At 32.3% G+C, this 25,979-nt stretch overlaps 1 protein-coding gene across 2 annotated transcripts in view; it reads right to left on the reverse strand.

Annotated features, from left to right (window-relative positions):
* Positions 1-25,979, reverse strand: part of LOC133189892 (adenylyl cyclase-associated protein 1-like) — a 56,790-nt gene that overhangs the window by 27,259 nt on the left and 3,552 nt on the right. For both annotated transcript variants that reach the window (XM_061325305.1, XM_061325304.1), the window contains exons 2-7: positions 25,208-25,311; positions 23,364-23,441; positions 20,272-20,325; positions 15,892-15,981; positions 15,540-15,625; positions 10,862-10,967 (exon numbers count right to left, since the gene is read on the reverse strand). In XM_061325305.1, the coding sequence (XP_061181289.1) occupies positions 10,862-10,967; positions 15,540-15,625; positions 15,892-15,981; positions 20,272-20,325; positions 23,364-23,441; positions 25,208-25,311 (518 nt within the window). The remainder of the gene's footprint in view (positions 1-10,861; positions 10,968-15,539; positions 15,626-15,891; positions 15,982-20,271; positions 20,326-23,363; positions 23,442-25,207; positions 25,312-25,979) is intronic.

Here is a 25,979-nt window from a genome sequence, read left to right on the forward strand (position 1 = left end):
GTAGAAATCTGTTGAGATCTTGGAATCTTTATTTCTCTGATTTATTTGCCTACCACTGCTGGGAGCCGATGCATCAAAGACCTTATCAAACAGTCTCAAATTTATTTGATGATAATTGGCAAGAACATCAACCTTCTGTAATAATACATTTTATAAGCAATTTTAGGCTTACAATATATGTTATTTGCAGGTTTTCATCATAAAAAAGTGGTATATTTTCTTATCTATGATCTTAGGTCATAAAATATTGATTCTATGCTGGTGGCAAACAAAATTTGGCAGAAAGTAATTCCATGTCTAATCCATTACAAATCATGATGCAATATTTAGAGACTTTTAAAATACTTTTTAAAAACAATATATTTTGTATTTTTTTTTTTTTTTTTTGGAATATTTTAGAATATTTCACCAATTTCTCGGTCATATATTAAAAAAGTTCCAAAAAAATCAGACAAGAATGTGCTACAATATGTTTATCACACAAAAATAAAATATCAATCATAATACACATAAAAATTATTTAATCCCAAACAAGCAGAAATCTAAGGATATGATTCATATGCTGTTGTATTACAATGAATGACAGGTATACAAGATTGTTCCTTAACCCATCACATTCACAAAATATTTACAATAAAATATTAGAATGATTTAGTACTACAATGAACCATTAGTATATTAATTATACATATATGTGACAACTTCACCCTTTATTAAGTGTTGTATAACGTGTGGATATGATTTGTACAATATATAATAAAGTAATAGTGTACGTGTTTTTCAGCCAATCATATCTGAGTAATGTGACATAAAATGTGAAATGTTTTATAGTGAATTTGTGATAAATTTCATTTGTTTCTTTTGTTTTTGAGCTAAAACTGCATGAATGTGACAAAAAGGTGTTTACATGGAGTTTAAAAAGTCAATAACTTATTACTATACACATTCTAACATTACTACAAATTTGGACATAATACTACACACATTCTAACATTCATGTGCAGAACTAGAGGGAGGTTGGGGGGGGGGGGGACCCGACAATCACCACCATCAAATAGGTGTTTTTCATGTTTGGGAAATGGATTTTCCTTTTTTTTTTTTGGTTGTCAAGAAATTAGAATTTTCTGAGTTTAATACGATTGGGAAAGGGAATTCAGGTTTTTTTTTTGCTTGTCAAGAAATTTTTGGGATGGACCCCCCCGAAAAAATTCCTAATATTACCACACATTCTAATATAACGACACATTCTAATATTATGACACATTCTAACATGTACATGTACCAAAAATAAAGAACAAAATCCATAGGACACCTTATTATACAACTAGATCTACAACATGGTTTTGGAAATTTCAAATTTCTGTCCACCGGAATAGAAATCTAGATGAAAATCAAAATTCTTTGTAAGGGTAAATTGGTGCAGTTCTTCCCCCGATTTTGATGGTTTACAAAAGGAAACCTAGCAACAGAAGTTTAATTTTGTAAACAGTGGCCAACAGATGGAGTCCATCTTTCATCACATCCCCATGAATAAAAGCCACACATACTGACTCTATATACTTCAAGAGGAAGGCAAATATTTTGACATGCTTTTGTCAGCTTTTAAAACAAGATTAGGAACTAATTCATAGTTGTTTAAATTAATTTCCGGGCAAAATTTTGATAACAAATCCCATCTTAATTAATGCAGTAGCGTATATCTTAATCATAATATATAAAACAAGCAGCACTGTTCACAAGCCTAAAACATATCTGTAGTGCTCAGCTAGAGGAAAATAATGTGAAATATGTCTCAATTCATGGTTCTAAGACAAAACAAAGAAATTACTATAAAACATTGGGTACAATTCTCCAAATCGAATTATATGTATATATATATTGTTCCTTTTCAAATAAAGCAACTCGATCAACATCTCTGTGACCTGACAATAAGTGGGGCTTTACTCTGATATCTTTGTAAACATCACCTTGAAAAAACTGATAGTATATTTCAATTTATACATGTAAAAAAAAAAAGTACATTAAGGTAGCCAAGGAAAAAAAAATCATACTGGTTCCATTGCTTAAACATGATTTTAAATACCCTGTGTAAGCTAGTTATTGCTGATATCTTTCTGACTCTTTTGGGTTACAAGGTTTTTGTTTATGATCATAGAGCTTCCACGTACATATAAACTTTGCTCTCAATCAAGAGAGTAACTCGTACAAATTTGCTGCATGTGAAACACACGCGACTTCCCCACTGAATGAAACACCTGATTTTTTACTCTGAAGCTTATTTCACCTCCAAAATGATGATGGATGCCAATCAAAATTGACTGACAAGTTTTCAAAATTTCCTGATTCTTACTTGAATTTGATTGGTTGAGATTTACTTTACCAGATTTAAATTGACGGCTGTACTGAAGAAAAATGCTAACTGATTGGATGTAAAGTGATGCTTTTACAAGCTTTCAGAAACCAGTTTACCAGTATTTCTTGTGATTTGTACAATGAAGATATATTACAAGAAAGTTATGAGAAGAAAAAAATCAGACCTCAAATGGTGACATTTAATGAATAGGTAATTTGTACTGAGGGAAAAAAAAAATCAAGTCTGCAGCAAAATGTATATGTTTATGTGTGAGTTTAGTGGGTTTTTTTCCCTTCAGAGAATTGAATTTTGTTTTTATTTCTTTTTTTCCAATGATCTTTAAAGTGGTGGAATTGCTATTAGAAAATTGGCACTCTTTCAAAAGCAATTTCAGAAAAACTTTTCTTGACTTTTTTCAACACAAAAGAGTGTGTATCCCACACAAAGTTCAGCGTTAGGAGACGGCTGTTTCAAAATTCCTACCATCAAAATAAAACATTTTTCTTTAATAGAAGTTAATTGAATCACCAGTGGCTCAATAAGTCATTAATTGAATAGATTTAACATAAATGATACAGCTATACTTACAGATGTAGCATAAGAAATTAATATACCCTGAGTTTGCAATATAAAGGTTTTGATTTCAGAAAGTCTAAGCCACTTAGAAAAGCATACCTCCACTTTCAAAGCCTGCTTTTAATCCTATATGCATCTTCAACAAGAGCTACTTGACATTTTAGAACATTTCTTGCAAATGCATGTTTGAGGAATAACAGGTGAATATGCAGTCATGTTTTGATAACTTGCTAATTTTTTCTACATTTTCTACACCCCCAGACTTTGATCATAATCAGCACTCAAGTTTTTCTCCCATATGCACAGCTAATGGTATACCTCACCTTTCAATACTCATCATCCACACAACAAATCTAAAAATATTCTTACTGCAGGTAGAAACTACCAAATCTCTAGGTTTTTGACCATCTTCCATTGTTATCTTTAAGCAATGGAGAGAGAAAGAGAGACACCACAGGAGTGTGGAGTTTCATGTCATAGACCCGATTTCAGGAGCTAATTATCTATCTCTACTATAACAGTGAGATTCTGTGAGATATTGTTGTTGATCAGGAGGATCAGAGGTAACATGGTTTATTCCTTGTCTTAGTCAATCAGTGCTCCTGGTCAGATTATCAGCCATCTTCCTAGGGAACCTTTAGATATCTAACCAATTATTTACTCTACAAAAATCTCAGTCACAGAAGTGCTAGCATATATTCTCTGGTGGTAAAAACTGCCTTGTTACCTATACATGTAGTAGTCTTCATTCAGAAAGTGTCATTGTCCAAAGAGAGAAAGAGAGAGAGAGAGAGAGTTGCAATCTGTTCAAGTACAAAAGTACAAGAAAGGAGAACACCTTTCCAAAATTTTACCTGTGCACTGCAGTCAGTGTATAATAAGAATTTAATTTATTTGTTGAAGTCAAAGGAACATGATGAACACTTCACATGAAGTGATAGTATAAAAAAAAATATAGATTGTACACTATACAAGTGCATTCCATAATTTCTTGTTAATACCCCTGCAATACTTAGAGTGGATGGTAGGACATGATGATACAACAAACTGAGAATTTTTTGACAAAATCAATAGACTGAAAGGCTTCAATGGTGTCCAACAATTTTTTTTTAATTAATTTAATATTTTAAATAAAAGTCTGAGCTTGTGAATATCCAAATATGATTGAATATAGTGGCAAAAATATCAACATTTGGAGTGTGGAACAGAATACACAGGTCCAAATTTGAAAGGGCATGAATTTATCTGACACCTCCAAATGTACACAAACTCTCCAATGTTTTTAGTCCACTGAAGAACTTTAAATGCTTCACTTCAGTATTATTTATCAAAATGCTTCTATTTATCAATATATAAGCTTTATATGTTTCTTCAAGTCTTGACTGTATTCTTAGATTACAACTTATACTGAATGATTGGAACAGATATAGCATGTCATCAATTCATATGAGATCCATGACCGCAGGACCTAAATGTTTAAACAATAAAATGTCCTTCTTTGGTTGTTAGTACGGGAATTAATGCCGCAGCTGTTGCAGAAAAAATACATAACCCGCGTAAGCGGGTTATGTGAATTTTTTCTGCAATTGCTGCAACGTTAATTCCCGTACTAACAAACAAAGAAGGACATTTTATTGTTTATATTTATATCTTTTAAAAAAAAACTTTCAGAGTAAATTAAATATGTTAAATATTGTATTATAGATGTGAAGGTCATTGTATGCATAATTGATGGAACAGCCGTTGCTTTAGAAATCTATGCAGGTAGCTTGCTTAGTGTTGTTTACTGACTGATTAACGGCAATGGTTTTTATAAGAAATAAAGGAAATAATATTCAGTGGATGTAAATATATTACTGTTAACTTTTTATTACACTTAATTTTAAGATGCAAGTCTACATATTTTTTTGAAAATTTTATTAATTTTTATCTTAGGAAATAAACATTTCTTCAAAGTTTTATTGGAAAGGTTATGGACTTTTTAGTTTAGCAGTAGAAATTGCCTAAATAACTGAGTGATGAGGTGAAAAGGAACTTTTTCTGCATAAATACTAGAAACTTGCTGCGCTAAATCTCGACACCATAAAAATGACCCTGATTTATAGATTTATAAGAATCAATTCTTTTTCATCTCACGTGAGTACAAGAGGTCCATTTTCTTATCCCTGTACAACTCAGAAAACCTGTTCGCCAAGTTATTTATTATTTAGATGTTTGTTACGATGAATATATTTGTTACAGTGACGTCGGCATGTTTTCTTACAATGACGCTTTTTTGTTGCGTATTCTCAAAACATTAAAAAAGAACAGAAACCTCAACCATTATACTACACAGAAATGAATTTCATCAGCAATTACTTTTATAATCTCTTTCCTTTTTACAAAAGAAATCTCTGTTTTTTTCTCTCGTCATCAGGCTTAGTTTTACTCACAATTTAATGATCATCTCCAGCGGATAATCCTTAAATCTATTTATGAATATAACACCTGGCATTTCACAATGATCAAAAACTCCAATGATTTTCATGTGTGAAGAAATTTGCTCCTATGGAAATAAAAGACATATGAAGTAAGTATCTTGGCAATTAGTACAAACAGCCATTTTAATTTTTTTTCTTGAACTGAATACTAAGGTTTCCTAAGTATGCCCCATAAAAGTCTTTGAGTTGTCTGAACTTAAATCTTAGAACCTTTCACAGTGGCAAAATGAAACTGAAAGTATGTTACACTGCTCCCATTTCTCATAAGAAAAAAATCCATAAACTTCACTGATCACCAAAATATGCGTGATACTTGAAAAAAAAAATACAAAACAAAAAACATTCTATAATTCATTCTTAATATAAATGTATCTTAATTATTAAAACAATACATATTTGTTATCTATGTTTCTAAGGGTCTTCTTTGTGGTATGTGTCATTCTTTGGTAATTTTTAACGACCAGGCATACATCTTATACAAGTCAGCAACCTGTTAGATCATAAGGTTCCTATATTACATTAATTATATGCTCTATTTCCACATGGATAACACATGGGAGTTATAACATGGTTCAATGAGACCTTTCTAACCTATATTTTTCTAAACATATTTAAGACTCCAGATTTCTTTTGAAAACTGTGAATCAATGTATTGTAATAATTCCCTCAGTCTACATTGTTTTTTTCCTTCTAAATTTGATTGTTCTTATGCTTTATAGTTTAATTTACACAATATGCTCAGGGCATGCTATGAAAAATGTCTGTTTCTAGCTTACATCCGACTACATTCTTGTATTCTTGGCAGAAACTTTGGGTTTTTTGTCTACCATTCATAATTGTAAGTCTTAATCTCCTATTAAAGTTTCATAAAATAAACAAGAGGCCCATGGGCCACTACCCTCACCTGAGTAACTTTGGCCTTGTTGTTTTTCACCTGATTTCCCCCCTTGTAGTACTTATTGTGGCCCCATCCTAACCCGGGGGGTCATGATTTGAACAATTTAGAATCTACACTACCCCAGGATACTTCCACAAATGTTTCAGCTTTTCTGGCCCAGTGGTTCTTGAGAAGAAGATTTTTTAATGACCCCACGCTATTTTTGTCTTTCCTTGATTATCTCCCCTTGGAAGAGGGCTTGGTCCTTCATTTTAACAATTTAAACTCCTTTTCACCCAAGGATGCTTTGTACCAAGTTTGGTTAAAATTGGCCCAGTGGTTCTTGAGAAGAAGTTGAAAATGTGAAAAGTTTACAGACGGACGGAGGGACAGACGGATGACGGACAATGGGTGATCAGAAAAGCTCACTTGAGCTTTCAGCTCAGGTGAGCTAAAAAAAAGATTTTTTTTTTGAAATTTTTAGATTCATTGGATCATTCTTCAAAAGTTCTCTAACACCAGACTAGGGATTAAACAAATACTCAATACAAGCAGGAGTAGCTCTTGTCAATAGATTTAACATGATAAAAGATCCTTCTCAATTAGCAAGAGTTCAGCTATCTCTCAAGAGAGAGAGACAAGGGAGGGTTCAATGTGAAAATACACTTTTGGTTTTATTTTATATACAAAAATATAATCTGCTACATATTCAAATGTATTAAACATGTTAACTATGGCAATCATCCCATGTTTCAAATTAGCATTCCCCAATGTTTATTTTCCTTGTACATAAACTTGAGTCATCCAATGAACATGTCAGAATCTGCATCTTATAAATCTATCCTTAATTAATGTGCTGTAATTTCAAAGTCTTCCTCAAATTCATTGGAATACAAGTTGAATCTATCTTCTGAAATTTGATGAAACAATATGTGCTAAGAATCTCCAATTCATCAGCAATTCTGCCTTTTTCTTCAGAAATTGAGATTTATTTCTGATAAAGCACAAGAGTTGGTAAACATGGAAATGAAATTACCTCCATGCTTCAGTAAGCATGGTAATGTTTTAAAGGGGATTGAAGAAGCATGATCCAGGTGTGAAAGGAATTAAAATCAAATTGGAGAGTTCTTTCAACATGCGCTTCCAAGATCATTTGAGGTGGCACCATCTTTTGAAAGACTGCAACAAGAGTTTAGGAAAATGTTCAAACTGAACAGATTCAGTAGGTGATTTGTTTGATTGCCTCTGTCAAGGTTAAACTGTCACTCAGCAGAAAAAAGAAATGTTTGAAAATAGCTGATGATTTTGATACAAAATCTGACATATGAAAGCCTTTAGAAGATTGCTTTATGATAGGCTAAAAATGTCCAGAATATTTAACGTATGTACCTACATCCTTTCCTTTCATAATTACTGAATCATAAAATTTCTTTGCACTAAAAATAAGAAAAAAATATAACAAATGTCATACAAATTTCCCACACAATCAGCATAAAATAATAAAGATATCTCGGATGTTATATCCTGACTGTTCTCATATCACATTAATTTGCACTTTTTATGTCTTTTTTTCATTTAAAATCATTGAGATCATGCTTCAAAACTGCAAGAACAATGCCAAAATTCCTTTATTCTGGCAATGATTTAATAGTTATAAAGTTTGTGTCTTAAATTTGACTTGAAAAGTAATTTTTTAAATAAATTTTTTGTATAAAACACAATCTCTTTTAACAGCTGAATTCATTTGCGATAAAAACCTTGCGCCTTTGATTTTCAATAGAAAACAGACAGAGAGGGTATATTTTAAGCTGCCATTAAATCTCAGAGTTTGGGAGGAGAAGATCCATGCAGCTTTAAGCCGTTATTGTGTGGCCCTTGCCGAATCTAACTACTCCCTATCTGCCTTGTTATAATTATCATTTAAATACTTTCTGTTTAGCCAATTAATTAATTATTTTCATCATTTCACCATGGCCATCAAACCTCTACCTCCAATTCAAACCAATTTCTAGTCTTAAAAACAATCTGTTTTAAGCAAAAGAGCAGAAAAATATTTGAAGAAGTGTGCTTCTTTTCGTTGTGTTAAGACCAATTCTGAAGCAGTAAGTAAACTGTTTGTCTATAAAGAGGATGCTACACTCTAAATACTAAGTTCACCAGATACAAATTTATGAACATCACTTGAATTTGAAGTTTACTTTAAATTAAAAAAAAATCTTTCAATGAACTTGAAGCTAGCAAGAACTGGTTACCCATAAGAGGGTTATATTAGAGAAAAAAGATAGGTTTGTATATACATTCGGCAAGAAGCTGAAGGAAAAGCCACACACATCTTGTAAAATAAACAGAAAGACTCAATGAATCGTTATTAATTGTGTTGAACACACAGTTAGGTGTAAACATGGCCAGAATTGGAATGTCAAGTGGATGAGAAGGTGATTGAAGGAAAAACAAGACCCAGTGTCCAAAAACACAGAAGAAGCAGAGCAGGAGATTCCTCCAATTCTTCTATCAGCTATTGTAATTCTACGTTAGTCTTTTACAAATACACATCAGCTATCAGAATTCAGAGGTTTTGTATTTCAGTGACAACTTGAGGTTAGGAAAAGAAGCCCAACTTATCTCTTTTAATCTTGTTCATTTTTTCACTCCAGCTTAAAAAACATTTAGTAGTGGTGCCACACAAACAGTGTAGGAGTCAAAACATTAACTGTTCAAGGAAACACTTAAATGACTAAGAAAGCGAGCATCAATTTGTCTAGATTTACTTTCATTACTGGCACTTAAAATATTTTCATAAAATAAAGGGGGAACTGAGGTTAAAAACTAATATTTCTTTGAAACAGCTTTAAGTACTGATTGAGTTTTACAGGTTCTATAGGTAATTCATTCTCTGAAACTTTTATGAAACATGGAACAAAGCTCTAAAAAGCACTTCTATGAACATTACTTCATGCAAGATCACTCCCTTACTGTGGTTGTATAAAATAGTGAATGTGTCATTGTCAACATGACCAGTTTATGAACATGCAAGGTGTCAAGATATCGGAGTTCAGACTCAACTTTTAACATTTCATGGCAAATCAATGATAAGTTTATTACAAAAGTGAATTTAATAATCATTTACTTACTAGTATTAAATCCCAATTTTAGCAATTCCTCTCTTTGTTATAATTACAAATCCATAGACATCTTTTAATGTTGAGTTCTTTGTTCACATCAAAGGCTTTCTCAATTTACTGTTTTCAATTGCATGCAATCCACATATAAAGTTTGTTTTCTGTCATGAAAGGTTAATTGTGCTGTTTAAAATTTGAACTGTATGTAAGCATGACAGTAACCCCCCCACCCCACCCCAAAAAAAATTTAAATACCAATTCTTTTTTTCTGATTCAGATAGGAAATGCACAAAAACAAATATTAAAACATTTGTTGACCTGAAATATCACAAATATTGCTACATATGCATTAATCCTGGCTTAACTGCTTATAACTTTATCATAAAATACAAGAATTAATAAATCTCTTAATTTTTAAAATCATTTATTTGCATTTAATGTGTTTATTATTCATCTTAACTTGTTGAGAATCAGTTGCCCTTTATCATTATTAAATACATTACTGCTTTCAGCTCAAATAAATATGTGTACATTTTGCACAAACATGTGCATTTATCAATAATATCCCCCAGCTGTTAAGAAATTAATACTGATGTCTGAAAGTGCTTGGTATTCAAACAAGACCATTAACAATTATAAAATTAAGATGTGCAGTAAAATATGGGGATTGAAGGGAGTTTGTGAATTTCTTTTGCAAAGAGTGGCCATTTCATAGTTACATATTCCGCAGTGCAAAAATTTGCCCCAACTTAAACATAAATTGGGTAAATTTTGGTCTGGGACTATGAATGAGTAGGAGAGTCCACACTCCCAAGTTGTCAAAATAGTTCTTTCTAAGTCATTTTTATATTAAGTATATTCACGACAAAGAAGGGACACTGACATATCCCAGATTGTCAGCATATCTTTTGTCGATAAAATTTACCTGTATCTATTTCCAGTGACTCCATCTTATAGAAGTCCTAATATTCATGAACAGATAGGAAACAAAATCATGTTGAAAACAGAACAACTCACACCCTTAATATGTTCTATTATTGTCTCAAGGTTTTAAACTGCATGTCCATCCAGTAATCTGTGTGTTCATCTTTGTGTGGTCACTTAATCTTAGCTGTACATCTTTCAGGCATAGAAAGGCATGTTACATTTATTGTGTATATCTGCAGGTTTTGCAGTTCATGAAAGAGCTTGATGTGTGGACATGTAAACTTCAAAATATGTTTTTCAGAATTTAAGGTAATTTATGTGACTGGTGTGTCAATCAAAATTAAGAGCTAAATGTATTGTCTATTGCTTGATTGACAAGTGATATGATATTGCTCTCATATCAGGTACATTTTATGATTGTTAAAGTGGGGTTTTAAGAAGCAACCCATACTCATTAGCTTGCAATAGTACACTTGTATGATGTACACTTGCATTTCATTGCAAGTTTTTTTTTTTATGACTGCCTTACCTGAGGGTTCCAGCTCAGTCCAGTCGTGTGGAATTCTTTGATGTAGGCCATGGTCTTGTTCAAAGTGTCATTCCAGGTTTTCACCCAATCAACATGAGTCTGATCTCTGAATGCAGAATACATGTAATATTAAATTCATCTACATACCAATTCATTTTCAATTATACATGCTATTTTCTTTTCAAAATGCTCTTTATTTGCAATTGAAATTAAAAATATCACTATTAATTGCAATATCAATTCCTCCTCATGAAGTCAACATGGTGACTTGATCAGAGTGAGGTCATAGGTCACATCAGGTCAATGAGTAGGTTAGCTTGGGAGACCTCATTTCACTGTGATGACTTCTGACAGAGGTAATCAATGTTTATTACACTCTAATACTCACAACTTTATAGTATAGTAATAATAGTAATATAGTATGATTTAATTCAGGGTCCTTCTTACTATCTGAGTTCACCTGATCTCAAGAATATCTACGGAAAAAGAAAATGTTGGAAATTCTTTAGAAATTAATGCCCTAAGTAATATATTGCCAACCCCTTAGCCCCTTAGTTGAATACAACTGACTTGGTGGTGGTGGTGGGGGGGGGGGGGGGGGGGATGTGTTAGAACAGCATATCATGTACTAGATAAATTGTACGCTGAAACATGCTTTCAAAATTTAGAGTGAGATTTTCTTTTACTAGTGTATTAACCTATATAAAATAAACCTATGAAAAAAATCTGTCAAAAGCTATTCTGAGTCAGAAACCCCCCTAAATATAATCACTCTTAAAAGCTCAAATGTCTGTCGTATAATCACATGGTCTAAAAATTCCCTTTTTTCTTCCATGGAACATTCCATGAAAACAGGCAACACACATAACTTGGCACTTATCTGTAAAATACATTTGTTTCCCTTCAACTTTTTAAAATAATATTGTTTGACATATTTCACAGAAATTTAAATAAAACAAGCATAAATATGCATGTTTTTCTCATACCGCCTGTGAACTTTACCTAGAGATGTGTTTGTGCCAAATAGATTTCTACAAATTTCATGTAGGTGGATATATATTAATAGGAAAAATGAAAACGCATACGCGTTTTCAAACATTTGAATTCTGTTGCCACAAAAGAAAAAACAATCAAAAAGAAAATACTGGTATGTGCTATTCTCTAAAGAGAATGATGTCCAAGTAAGCAAATCTATAGATGTCATGCTATCTTTATGAAGGTATCAAACCCATGTTCTTTAAAGCAATATAAGATGCAACTTTGATGTCGGAAATTTTCATTGCAAAATTGTAATTTACTATTTCAATGACAGGAAAAAAGAATGTTTATAAACTTCTGTTGTTCATATTTAAGATAGAAGAAATATTTTTAAGCTTTGGTTGAAGCAGAATTACATTACTGTCATCCCGTACAAAATTGATTCCTTATATAATACAACATATTCGATTGTACAGAAATCTTTCTTCTCAAACAATTTTCATACTTTGATCAAAAAGTTCAATTTACATAAAAATTTATCAAAACAGCACATTTTAACAGCAATTAATTAAAAGTCTCAAAAATGCAGCTCATATTGCTTTAAATAATATTCCTAAATTATTAAAATTGAACCTGCTTCTTTGGATATGAATTCCTAATAAAATGGATCTCTTCTTTATTTTCCACTCTCTTTTCCTTTTTAACAATCTTTTATTCTTAAACACTTTATCACTTAACTTGTGAAAAGAATTTTGATGAAATCCTAAGAGTGTCTTTTGTTTTGACACTCTCCTTGTTGTTATTGTCTTTCGCATTTCAAACCTCAAAGTTCAGATTCTGAAAATTTTGAAAGCTTTAATAATGTGTCTACCAATTCAGAATCCTTTATAAAAGGTGTACACATCTCTAAAATCCTAATTTTCCTCATTGTGTACCACTTGTTTTAAACATTATACTGCAAGAGCAGACGTATTCTGGAACTTAGACTAAAGTATAGCATTAAAATGCCTCCTGAAATATATTTTACGTTGGTTTCAAATGTTTTACTCAGGAAGATAAAAATAGTTATAAAGGTCAATAGGGCAAGTTGATGTATAGTTAATTACTGAACTTAAAATCAGTTTTTATTTTTTAAACTAAGTTAAAAATATCAAAGAGATAGAGGTTTTTAATTAAATGTACATCAAAATACATTAACTCAATTAGTTGCCTTTGCTATAATTACATGACCTTTTCCATTTATATTTTAAAATGTTAAAAACCAAGATAGACAGTACGTCACAAGAAAATCATGATTTCCATTAGCATGAACAGATATATCTAAACAACCTCTATATGGTCCACACTATAGTGAAATACAATTTCTCCAGCCAATCCTTAATTTCGTATTTTTTTTTTAAATATAGATACAATATGGAATAAATAATGCACTGACAGGACAAATTGCTGACTGTAACTCTAAATGACCAGCCAAACCATTGCACACTTCATTTTTTCTCCCCTACTCAATCTTCAAAGATGATGAAACTAAGATGAGGTGTACATTCTGTCTTCTTATTGAACCATGGGATTTAAGTTTAACATGGAGGTTCGGTAAACACATCATTTTGGTCTTGTCAATGAGAGACAGCCAGAAAATTCATCTCTGCTGCATCTCTATTTGACAGGTTTTTTGAAGCATATTATTCAGTGCATTCTTGGTTAACCTAGTAAACTACCATGTAACACTAGCTCTTACATGTTCTGGGTTAGAGGTACTTTTAATTAAAAAATTAAAACAAGAGGCCCATGGACCACTATGCTTACCTGAATTATATTTCTATTCATGATAAATAAAAATGGATAAATGAATCCTGCAACCCCTTAAAGTGACTATACACTGAAAGTTTATAGATTCAACAATTTCAAGTTAAATTTAAAAGTATATTGACAGATTTTTGTAAACTGTAGTTCTTACAGAAGTTTTAACCTTTAATATAAAATCTATACCTCCAATGCCCCTCCCCACCCCCAACTCTTGAGGCATTAACCTATACAAGCTTTTCATATACACTACATGAGAATGTTTGCTAATTAATAGGAAAAATTGATGCTTTATGTAATTCTTTTAATTTCATATTTTTATTGAAGATTTTTTGCATCTTTCCTTTGAACTTGCATGTTAAACATTGACCCCAATTTGGCCCTCCTCCTGCCAAAAAAGACACTCTGACATGGAATAAGCTTAAACAATGCACTATATAGGAATGCTTTTAATTTAATTTGGTTTATTGTAGCCCCGCTAATCTTAAGAAGAAGATTTTTAAAGACTTTTTATTAGGGATGTCAACGAATAGTCGACTATTCGACTATCAGTCGAATGGACCAACGATCGAATAACAAAACGACATTCGAATAAATAAATTCAATAAAAGAGTGATAAAGAGATGGAATTCTCATCTTAAAATTGAGAAACCGTCTTTCCTTGGACACAGTCGATAAGATAATTTTCCTCATTAAAAACTGCTGACTTTACATGTAGATAGTACACTAATTACAAATGCTTCACTTCCTCGAGAATTATTTGTCAATTAATGTGTTGTTTTTGTAATAAAATAATCTCACTATCCTGGCTTTGTTTGTAAAATGATTAATTGGACTTGATCTCATACCATGTACCCATTATAGCTGTAACATGTTTGAACACTACGATGATTATTGTAAAATTAATATTCTTTTACAAATTTTAAAGACATTTTGATAGCCGGGACAAAAAGTATGTTCAACTGTTTAACATTATCAAAGACATCTGGTGTGTGGATAGTGGGTGTTTTACCCCCCCCCCCTCCAATTATTTTAATAAGCTTTAAAAATATATATTACTGTCATTTTTTATGCTTACTAAAAAACATCTTTACAGACCGATTTATGGACAAGATTTAGTTAATATAAACACCCTATCCACATTTTAGGTGCATGTGAACATCTCTGTGTAACATTAATTTTGTTGTTACTTTTTAATAAATTTGAAAAAAAAGGTTTTGGGGTTAAAAACGTCATGTACCAATGAGGTTTGAAATAAAATTTTATATTCCGAAAAAGATTCGAATATATTCGACTATCGTTCGAATAATGCAATCAAATATTCGACTAAAGAAAATAAATATTTTGACATCCCTACTTTTTATCTTTCTTTTATCAAATTCCCTTGTAATACTGGAAAACTAGTTGAAAATTTAAAAAAAATTACTGAACAGACAGGCAGGTATAGGCCTGACAAACTTTTACTTGTGCTCAGTAAGCTAAAATCTGTTAATTTTTATTCAAAGTAGCATAAAATTTTGCTCCTTAAAACTAAACATGTGAAAGAATTGAATGCTATAGGAATGCCCTAAATTATGTTTAATAATAATTTAATTTTTGTGTAAATTGTATTGTCTAAGATTTTCACAAGACTAGCTGATTTAGTGCAGCTTGTATCTTGGTAAGATGGAAACAATGAACAGAATATCATCCATCCAATGCAAGCAGGAAAGAGAAACTAGTAATTAATATCTTTAAATGCCACTACTATAGTTCAATATTAGGACTAATGTTTCAATTTGATATTACTTCTGAATTTCATGACTTGTAGCTATATACACTCTAGAAAAACTTTGATTAAAAAGATTTATGTTAGATTTTAAGAGGATGACATCCTAATCAAGATAAATCAACATACTTATCCTTGAATTCTTTAAGAACACGGTTTGTGTAAAACTGCCCAGCCTCCTGCATGTCCTTTACATATGGACCTGGAGTTGGGGACTGTCAAGCGGAAAAGATAATAAAATTGTATAATGCCCTGGTAATTAATGACAGTCATTCGTGATTTGTAAAATGTAAAGATACAAATAACACATAATCTTTTGTTGAATGCCATCATTAAATTGAAATTTAGTACAGCATATTGTCATATTTTAATTTACATTCTCCTACTACTACATAAACAATGAGTGTCCAAAATGGAATAAAATATATACTGTACACCCAAAAAAAAATTGGATCCACCACTCCAGTTTTAAAGTACTCACCACTCGGACCCAGCAAAGGGCAGGGAGTGACTCAGCAATGGCCGACAAGTGATTGAACTGTTTGCTTGGGCGGTTGTTATCTTTAAATGTCTAAAAAAAAATAAAAATGTAAAAATATTTCAGATATGCAACAGGAGTTACCCTTCTTTGGCCCTGCGTCTTTCATCTATATGATGCACATTAACTGCAGTGTTCATAACACAAGAGACAAAAAACATATTTTGTTGATTTTAACTCTTTGCCCAGCAGGATGTAGTAAAAGATTTACAGGTGTTTAAAATTAGCAGAGAATCTCGGCTCAGTGTTGGGTTTTTAAAGTGGTTAATTTTCAGCAAGACCAGTGGCCATCAATTTGGCTTGATCGATTGCAGCAATTCAAATTCTCGGTTTTTATCTTTTTTACTTTGGATTGATTTATTCAGCTCAAACTGATACAGTGAGGGTGTTAAAAGTTCAACTGCTTCCCTAAATCCAGATACATCATCAAGTTGAAAACATTTCTCACTTTTAAATAAACTTCTTGCAACTTTCAAGATTTTTGAACAGATAAATTCTTGAAAAAAAATGTCAGTTGTCTGCCAAACTCTGGATATAACATGAGATCATGTATCCACACTCCTGACACAGAGCATTGTTACAGAGACTTCAGATGAGTATGATATGGCTTTGTTAACAAACTAGAATCTAAAGTGCTCACATTTTTTTTAAGAACTTTATTTTTCTGGCCTTTTTTGCTGTGATTTCGACTTTTAATTCGAGACCTGTACAACATCTGCAGGTGTCTTTGGTCACGGTGGCCTGCCATTGCCACGTGCCATCATCATGCGAGTCTCCACGGTGGATGCTATGCATTAACCCTCATTGTTCTCTTACATGCACAATTAAACAACTCATAAAAAACTGTTAATTCAATAAAGATGATTTCTTTTGAACAAAAATGAGAACCTTAGGGGATTAATAACCTGATGAGTGCATTCCACCTTAATTATCATAAATCAGTGTTTATGTTACTTAGCTATATTTCTTTTTTCATTCATGCTAACTTTTTATAATATTATTTAGGATAATTCAATCAATTCTTTATTAAACAAAACTTTACTGATTTTTGTCTTGACTTACTTGAATGGGCAGGTTCTAAAAATTAATAACAACTCATGTACGACAAAAGGGATATGAATAACGATGCACAATACTTAGGACAAATAGTTCAGACTGTTGAATATTGACAAAAGACTACACCCCCCCCCCCCCCTTCCTCCTCTCCAGATGTTACATATATATCATCATTTCATTATCATTATAATTGTACCCTGTACATTAAAAGATGCCTGCCAAAGTAAATTACTTTATATAATTGGTCCAAGGGGATAAAAAACAAGAGGAAGAGATCATTAGAATGCCTTGAAGATAATGAGATAATCATGTATAACGTCTTTGCATCTACATTATGCAATGTTTACATGTGATGGGCCTATACGTTTGACAACTGTTTACCACAAACACATTCCTATGACCAGCCTGTCTTTCAAACTGCTGAATTGCCATTCCATAACTAAAATTTCATTTCTTTTTCAATTTAAGGACTCCATACAGAACCGTAAGTCAGGCTTTACAAGAATGCCAGACATGGTGGCAAAATTAGTAAAAACATATGTCTGATCCTGATTTCACGTCACAGAATAGAAATCTGAGAGCTACGTAAGCTGCATGGAAAATTCCCCACATACAAAATATTAAAACTTGCAGTTCCTTCAAACGGTACTCGAGGGTGGGACAAAATAATTCATATCCACCACCAACTGACAAAAGAATTTTTGTATCCTCTCATCCCTGAAAATATTTTCTTTTAATAATAATCATATTTTCTGTTCTGGTGTTTTAAGGAGGGAACTACCAAAAGTTATCTCTCTTTTAACATATAGGGCAAGCACCACATCTGGACATTTCATTCACTGGAATCATTTTGGCAGATTGATATCCCTCATTAATACGTCAGGAGAGCAAAACAGATCAGCATCAACATTTAGATTAAACTTTGAGTACATTCATTGTAAATTTAAAGACAATAATGAAAAGAATTTTAAATTTTTGTTAAAGGAAAAATGCTCTTTTCATCTAACTTGTTCTAATTTGCTCTTGTACATTTGAAGAGTTTGGTCTATTCCAACATGACTAGATTCTGATAATGATCAAGAGGGGTGATTCAAAACATTTTCTTTGATCTAGTCATGATTTACCACCACCCCACCCCAACCCTTTTATGCTCTCATTTTGTTCTACTTGTTGTTTCTTTCAGATTTTCCCCTCTCTTAAAAACTCACAATTCATAGTACCCAAAGCTAGTTGGACAATTGTTAATTTGTCCTTGACCTCAGTATAATACATGTAGCTCCTCTAGGTTAATTATCCACTTTTATTCCATAATGTTGAGACCATTTTTTGCTGACAAAGCATTGTAATTTTATATTTCCAGTGAACCAAGGACAATTTAGAGTAAAACTTATTTAATGTAATCAGTTTACAGCCTAGTAATAACAGATCAAGTTAATTCCCATCATCAAAAAGGATAAAAACAAAGTAGTGATGACAATGTTATTTGGTATAATTAGTTATTATACAGATATGAACTGAACCTTTCATTTCTGAATATAATACCCTGGACTAAAGTATCAGTATGTCTTGATTAATTAACTCTTAAATTATTGCAGATTCATGCACAGTACGGAAATAAATATGTACAAAGCCTGAATTTGTCTGAACATTTACCGGTATTGCAAAATCCAATTAATTAATGGTAGGCCTTCTTTGCAAAGTGTTAAAATCAAAATTCTAAAAAGGCTTCATTAGCATCAAACATGAAAAACAATTTCAAAAGTTTCTTTTTAATTAAATATAAAATTTAAAGATTGTTAACAAAGTATCACAATTCTTGGTATGGGTCTTTATTTCCAGGTCTGATTTGATCTGGGTCCGAATTAACCAGACATTTTCGAAAGTTAACAAACGTGGAAGCCTGTTCATATTGTTGAATAATTAATTCATATCTTTTCAGCTGATGAAGAGCTAGGAAGGATTCATTTTATTACTATTCTACTTGTCAATCTCTAAGCATTGCTATTTTAATTTGTTTTAGTTTATTAATATACACAACAATTTCAGAGACTGCACCTTAAGTAAGAATTATGTTCGGGTGTGGTATACCATGAAACCCAGTAATACTCCTAATCATTGACTCTTCCATGATAATGATAGAATTTATTGTTTGAAAAATTGTAAGGCTAAAGATTGAACTTTAAAAGTCAATGTTTCTAAACTTATTTGCCCATTAAAATAGTTTCATGATTATTTTGCTGCTTTGTTGTTTATTTTCTTTTTACTTGGTTTTCCTGCCCAAAACTGATGATTCATGTAATTTGATGCATCACTATTTATACCTTAATCCACAGCTACTAATCAGTAATGTGGCCACTTTTTCTTTAGCTGGAATAGACAGAGTATCTGTTGTTGTAACAGAATTAAATGTAGATATACTTGATGAAATGTATGGAGATAATGAACAGATTTCAAGCTCAAAAGTCCATTAAACAATACAATTTTTGGAGCAGAACAAACACAGACCTCTAAAACATCAGAGGTGAGATCAGGTGCCATGGAGGAGTGAGCATCCCTTGCTGACCGGTCACACCCGCCGTGAAATTTGTTCATTATGATTATTTTCAAAAAAAATTGATATGTTCTATTTTCCTTTGCAGATGCATCGAATGACACCTTTGGTTCTGTAAACACTCAAAGCTCCTCGCATTGCTCATACCTCACACTTGGTATGGAGCATAGCAGAGTTAGCCGAGGACTGCCGATTGTTGTATAAGGCCAGTTTTGATCCCTAGAATGGCTTTCGACCTTTGGTTGATGCCATAAAAATTGTTATAAGAAAATCACTGAAATTAGTTGGTACCTTTTGATATACATGTATTTTATACACAAACTTGCGGAGCAATTCATAAACTCTGTGAATCATGTGAAGGCTATGAGGGACTTCAAATTAAATAATTATTAGTATTGTGTAACCTTTTTCCATGTTTAAAACTGACAAAAAAAACCCTTTGCAGTTGGTGTATTGTAGAAAATGTAGAAAAACATGTTTATAACAAACATGAGTATCATGATCAAATTTTAGCTTACAATGAATTGATATTGAACCCTCCCCACCCCTATCCCCTTTCCCCTCATTTAAAAAAAATAAAAAGTATGTGGATTTAACAAATTACAGAAATAATAACCAATACAGTAGTCTCTGGTGTTTTGCTGTAACTTAATTTGAATGATCTCTTTAAGTAGGGCAGTGATGATTAAGTACATGTAAGTTTGTAATTATCTTACCACTGCCTCTTCAATGGTTTTCTTCACTGGATCAAACAGCTTTTCCATCACAGGCTAAAAGGAAGTTAAGAACTGATTAGATATGTGCATCACTGGCTAAAAGGAAGTTCAGAACTGATTAGGTATGTGTATCACAGGCTAAAAGGAAGTTAAGAACTGATTAGGTATGTGTATCACAGGCTAAAAGGAAGTTAAGAACTGATTAGGTATTGTATCTAAAAGGAAGTTAAGAACTGATTAGGTATATGTATTGCAGGCTAAAAGGAAGTTAAGAACTGATTAGGTATGTGTATCACAGGCTAAAAAGGAAGTTAAGAACTGATTAGGTATGTGTATCACAGGCTAAAAGGAAGTTAAGAACTGATTAGGTATGTGTATCACTGGCTAAAAGGAAGTTAAGAACTGATTAGGTATGTGTATTACAGGCTAAAAGGAAGTTAAGAACTGATAAGGGATGTATATCACAAGCTAAAAGGAAGTTAAGAACTGATTAGGTATGTGTATCACAGGCTAAAAGGAAGTTAAGAACTGATTAGGTATGTGTATCAAAGGCTAAAAGGAAGTTAAGAACTGATTAGGTATGTGTACTGCAGGCTAAAAGGAAGTTAAGAACTGATAAGGGTGTGTATCACAGGCTAAAAGGAAGTTAAGAGCTGATTAGGTATGTGTATCTAAAAGGAAGTTAAGAACTGATTAGGTATGTGTATCACAGGCTAAAAAGGAAGTTAAGAACTGATTAAGAATGTGTATCACAAGCTAAAAGGAAGTTAAGAACTGATTAGGTATGTGTATCACAGGCTAAAAAGGAAGTTAAGAACTGATTAAGAATGTGTATCACAGACTAAAAGGAAGTTAAGAACTGATTAGGTATGTGTATCACAGGCTTAAGGGAAGTTAAGAACTGATAAGGAATGTGTATCACAGGCTAAAAATGAAGTTAAGAACTGATTAGGTATGTGTATCACAGGCTAAAAGGAAGTTAAGAACTGATTAGGTATGTGTATCAAAGGCTAAAAGGAAGTTAAGAACTGATTAGGTATGTGTACTGCAGGCTAAAAGGAAGTTAAGAACTGATAAGGGTGTGTATCACAGGCTAAAAGGAAGTTAAGAGCTGATTAGGTATGTGTATCAAAGGCTAAAAGGAAGTTAAGAACTGATTAGGTATGTGTATCACAGGCTAAAAAGGAAGTTAAGAACTGATTAAGAATGTGTATCACAAGCTAAAAGGAAGTTAAGAACTGATTAGGTATGTGTATCACAGGCTAAAAAGGAAGTTAAGAACTGATTAAGAATGTGTATCACAGACTAAAAGGAAGTTAAGAACTGATTAGGTATGTGTATCACAGGCTTAAGGGAAGTTAAGAACTGATAAGGAATGTGTATCACAGGCTAAAAATGAAGTTAAGAACTGATTAGGTATGTGTATCACAGGCTAAAGGAAGTTAAGAACTGATTAGGTATGTGTATCACAGGCTAAAAGAAGTTAAGAACTGATAAGGAATGTGTATCACAGGCTAAAGGAAGTTAAGAACTGATTAGGTATGTGTATCACAGGCTAAAAGGAAGTTAAGAACTGATTAGGTATGTGTATCACAGGCTAAAAAGGAAGTTAAGAACTGATTAGGAAGTTAAGAACTGATTAGGTATGTGTATCACAGGCTAAAAGGAAGTTAAGAACTGATTAGGTATGTGTATCACAGGCTAAAAGGAAGTTAAGAACTGATTAGGTATGTGTATCACAGGCTAAAAGGAAGTTAAGAACTGATTAGGTACATGTATCACAAGCTAAAAGGAAGTTAAGAACTGATTAAGTATGTACATGTATATTAAAAAAAATCAAAGGTTTTATTCTAAATAGAATTTGATTCTTTTTTCATTTTGAGCATGTTGGATTCATATTGTTTTCATAGCTGATTGTCTTTAAGGGTATTGATAGACTTTGGGGAAATCAGAAGGCTTGACTTTTGCTTTGACCTTTTTTCATTTGTGCCTTTTTTTCTCTGCATCAATTAATTCACTAAATATCCAAATTAGTGTATTATAATGGTCATATCAAATCTCTCAATTTTTGACCTTGATCTTTGACCATTGACTCTAAACATGTTTTTCTGTATAACAATAAGTCAACTTCATGTACTGTAAGTATATAACTAGAGGGTTCAATTATGTGTTACTATACAGTTAGAGTACATCACTGTGTCGGCTTCGCCTCAGGAAATAGTCCTGGCCTTGGGGAACAGGAATCTTTCTAACTCCCGCAATGATATACTTTTAACTGATATAAACGTAAAATTTAGAGGATTCAGATAGCGTGATTTCCAAGCAGGGATTAGCTCACTGAACTAACACAACGGGATTAGTCCGCTCACATATCATACCAATGTAAAAGTAAAATCTAGAGGATTACGGATAAATGGAAATTAGCTTTTGAAGCAGGGATTAAGTCCACTCATAACGATTTCTAGGGAATTAGTCACATCTAACGATCTAATGTTATATAGGGAAAAAATCAGTAGAGGTATAATAATTCAAAATAAGGCCAACAAGATTAAATTTCTTTAAAATAAATTCTGTTGAAAAACTTCATGTTTGCGAGTTATAGTGAGAGAGCTAGCATTATGTTATATTGCCATGAAACAAATGCAGTAATTCATAGATAGATGCAAAGTCTATCTACAAGTATTTATATATATAACAATGCATATGCTTTCATCGCAGAGATAGAGTAAACACTACACAATGGGAATATACGTTCAGGGAAATTTTTCTTCCTTGACAATTTTTCTATTAAATTTGAATATTGTTCATTCTTTAAATTCTCTTACAAGGATGTGCAGACTTGTATCAAATTAACAATAAAGAACTTTTCTCACAATTTCTAAAAAATGACAAGGAATATAAACTCTTATGTCCTTTAAAATAAAACAATCAGCAGTTTCATATCCTTGCAGAAATAGTATTTTTATAGAGCTAACTGAATCAAGTAATGGATAGGACAAAAATTAATTATTTCTAAAGTCACTAAATTCATTGAGGATGTATTTACTTGATGTTTAAACCAATTCTTGTCATATCATGGTATAACTACTTACTTCGCTGGGTTTTTTGCTTCTCGAGGCCACATATATGTAATCTCTCAGGTTCTTGAAACCTCTCTGGACAATATCCCCCTGGAAAATAATTACTTGAAATATTAACTATTGGAAAAATGTGAATTGTAGCAAATGTCTGACATGGTTTTTTAAGTTATAAGCTTGCTGTGTGCTGTTCCCTAGCTTTAAAAGGATAGAAGAGATTTTTTTCAGGGATAAAGGGGTCATATATAATGCACATTTCTCTCATTACTACTATATGTTTCATCATTCCCGTACAGTGATTCATTCTTTGGTTTTCTAACACATTTAGTTAACACCTATTATGATATTACATTGTTACGAGTGCTTTGTGCAGTAATACTTTATGTGCACTTAAAAAAGCGGGCTACATATTTTAGCGGCTTTGGTGCTGACACCAATGCGCTAATTCATAAATACCGCTAAGAAACCATTTATAAATACAATGCACTTCATGGACATGTGTGGCGCTAATTCATGATTACACCAACAACTCCATATCCAGTGATTGCGCTAAATTTTGAATACGCGGCTAGGATAAGGCTGTCCGAAGAATGTCACAGTGTACCAGCCATAGTAACTTCTCTGAACTACCTAGATATGACATCATAATGGCATATGACATCATGTCACTATATACTTGAGCTGACATGACGGGGAAAGTGTCATAACTTTTACATTCCTTTCACATCACATGTAGATTTTTTTTACGTTGATGTTTAATTCATGTGTCTGGATTGTTGTTTTAAGGCTGTAATGATGGTTAGATGGTGAATATTTGCAGTATAATATCGTTATAACTTTTTCTTGTCTAACATTTACGTATTCAAACAAAAAAAGAATGTGAAATGCCCCCCTTACGTGTCTGTAGACAGAGTTAGAATCTATAAATCTTGAATATATTAGACTGGCACAAGTGAATAATAAGGATTAATAGAAGATATTCTGTGTGAATCTACTAGAGAAATATGTCCTCTAACTGAATTTTGCTGGGGGATTGTATGTAATTTATCCTACTTTGTATAAATTGCGATGAAGAGTGGAAAATGACCCCTTGTATGTGGGTAAGTTGAATTTCTCGTGAAATATTCTCTTATGAAATAAAATTCAGACTTGCCCCCAGCACTTTATATATACCCAAGAATACGTTTAATTGATTTATGTAACAAGCCATTCACAATAATTCTGTTTTTCACTTGTGCCGATGCAATTTTTGTGCAACATTTAAGAAAATTTATAAGTGTCCGTCACCTGATCAACAGTCATGTGACATCACACAAATGCTTTTCTGTAATACCTTATTCAACTTTCTTTAAAACTTAACTATGTATGTATACATAGATTACAAATTGAAATCAAAACATTACTCAATATAAAATAGTATATATTTAATGCATATTAAGCCTTCGGACAGCCTTAAACTAACTGTGTACGCCAATTTATGCACACGTACAGTAATTCATGTACTAATAGTTTGGAGAATTTTAGTAAAGGGGAAAAAGTTCCATTAAGTGTGCTCTTTAAAGTTACAGTAAAACTTATCATAGTAAAGTCCTGGGGACATGTGAACTTACTTTTCTATATCCATAATTTGCTATATTCATGTTCGTACTAAACAAGTCTTACTCTATCAGTTTTTCTTCCATGCAACTCATTCCTTAAGTTTAAATTGTCAATAGACACTTGACAAGCCTTGTATCTATATATGGACAATTTTAAGAGTAAGGAACCTGAACTGAAGAATAACCTAAAACTAACTCTCACAAGTTATGGAGTGAAGCTCAAGCTGACCCTAATTAACCCCCAATTCATTTAGTACTCACCGCTGTTTTAACATCGCCTTGGATTTTGTTGCTAAGTTCTACAAACTTGTCAACATTGCTTTTCATAATTTCATCAAAAGCACTCACACTTGGTGTAACTTCACCTGAAAGTAGAAGAACTGGTATATTGTTACATGAACAAACTGAAGAAAGCATTTTATTGTTTAAATAATCATGCCAGAAACTTTTTTCTGTCCTACCAAAGTGGAATTTTTCTCTAACTGAAGCAATTTGCCTTAATTATGGGAATAGACCAAATTGCAATGATGAATTTCAATTTTTAAAAACTTAGATATAGGCTATCTTCCATCCAGAGTTACAGTAACACATAAGCAGTCATTCTGCATAGAGTTAAGAGAGAACGTTGCATATATATAGCTCCTGTTTTCAAAACAGTGGAAGACCTTGATAAATGTCATCTATAAATGAGACTCTCACACCAATGAATATTGAATATGAAATAAGTTTTGATTATTTCATAAAAATAGGGCCTTAATTGGCAAATATCTGAAAAATGCAATTTCTGAGACAAAATCTATAGTAACTGTGTCCTTCTGAAGATGGATCATTTAAGTAACATTGCTATTTAGCTCAACATTATAAACGAATGGTTCTGCTTCAAACATTTCACCTGCTCACACATCCAAAGCAAAATGTATGCAGTAGCTAATGTCAGACCAGTATTTTGTGTCCCTAAATGCATTTCATACAAATAAAAAATGTCACTCCTAAGAAGTCACAACAGATTATGACAGTATTAGTATAGTTGTAT

Source organism: Saccostrea echinata, unplaced genomic scaffold, assembly GCF_033153115.1.
Source record: "Saccostrea echinata isolate AGI-Se365-2 ecotype Australia unplaced genomic scaffold, CSIRO_AGI_Sech_v1 ptg000020l, whole genome shotgun sequence".
NCBI lineage: Eukaryota > Metazoa > Mollusca > Bivalvia > Ostreida > Ostreidae > Saccostrea > Saccostrea echinata.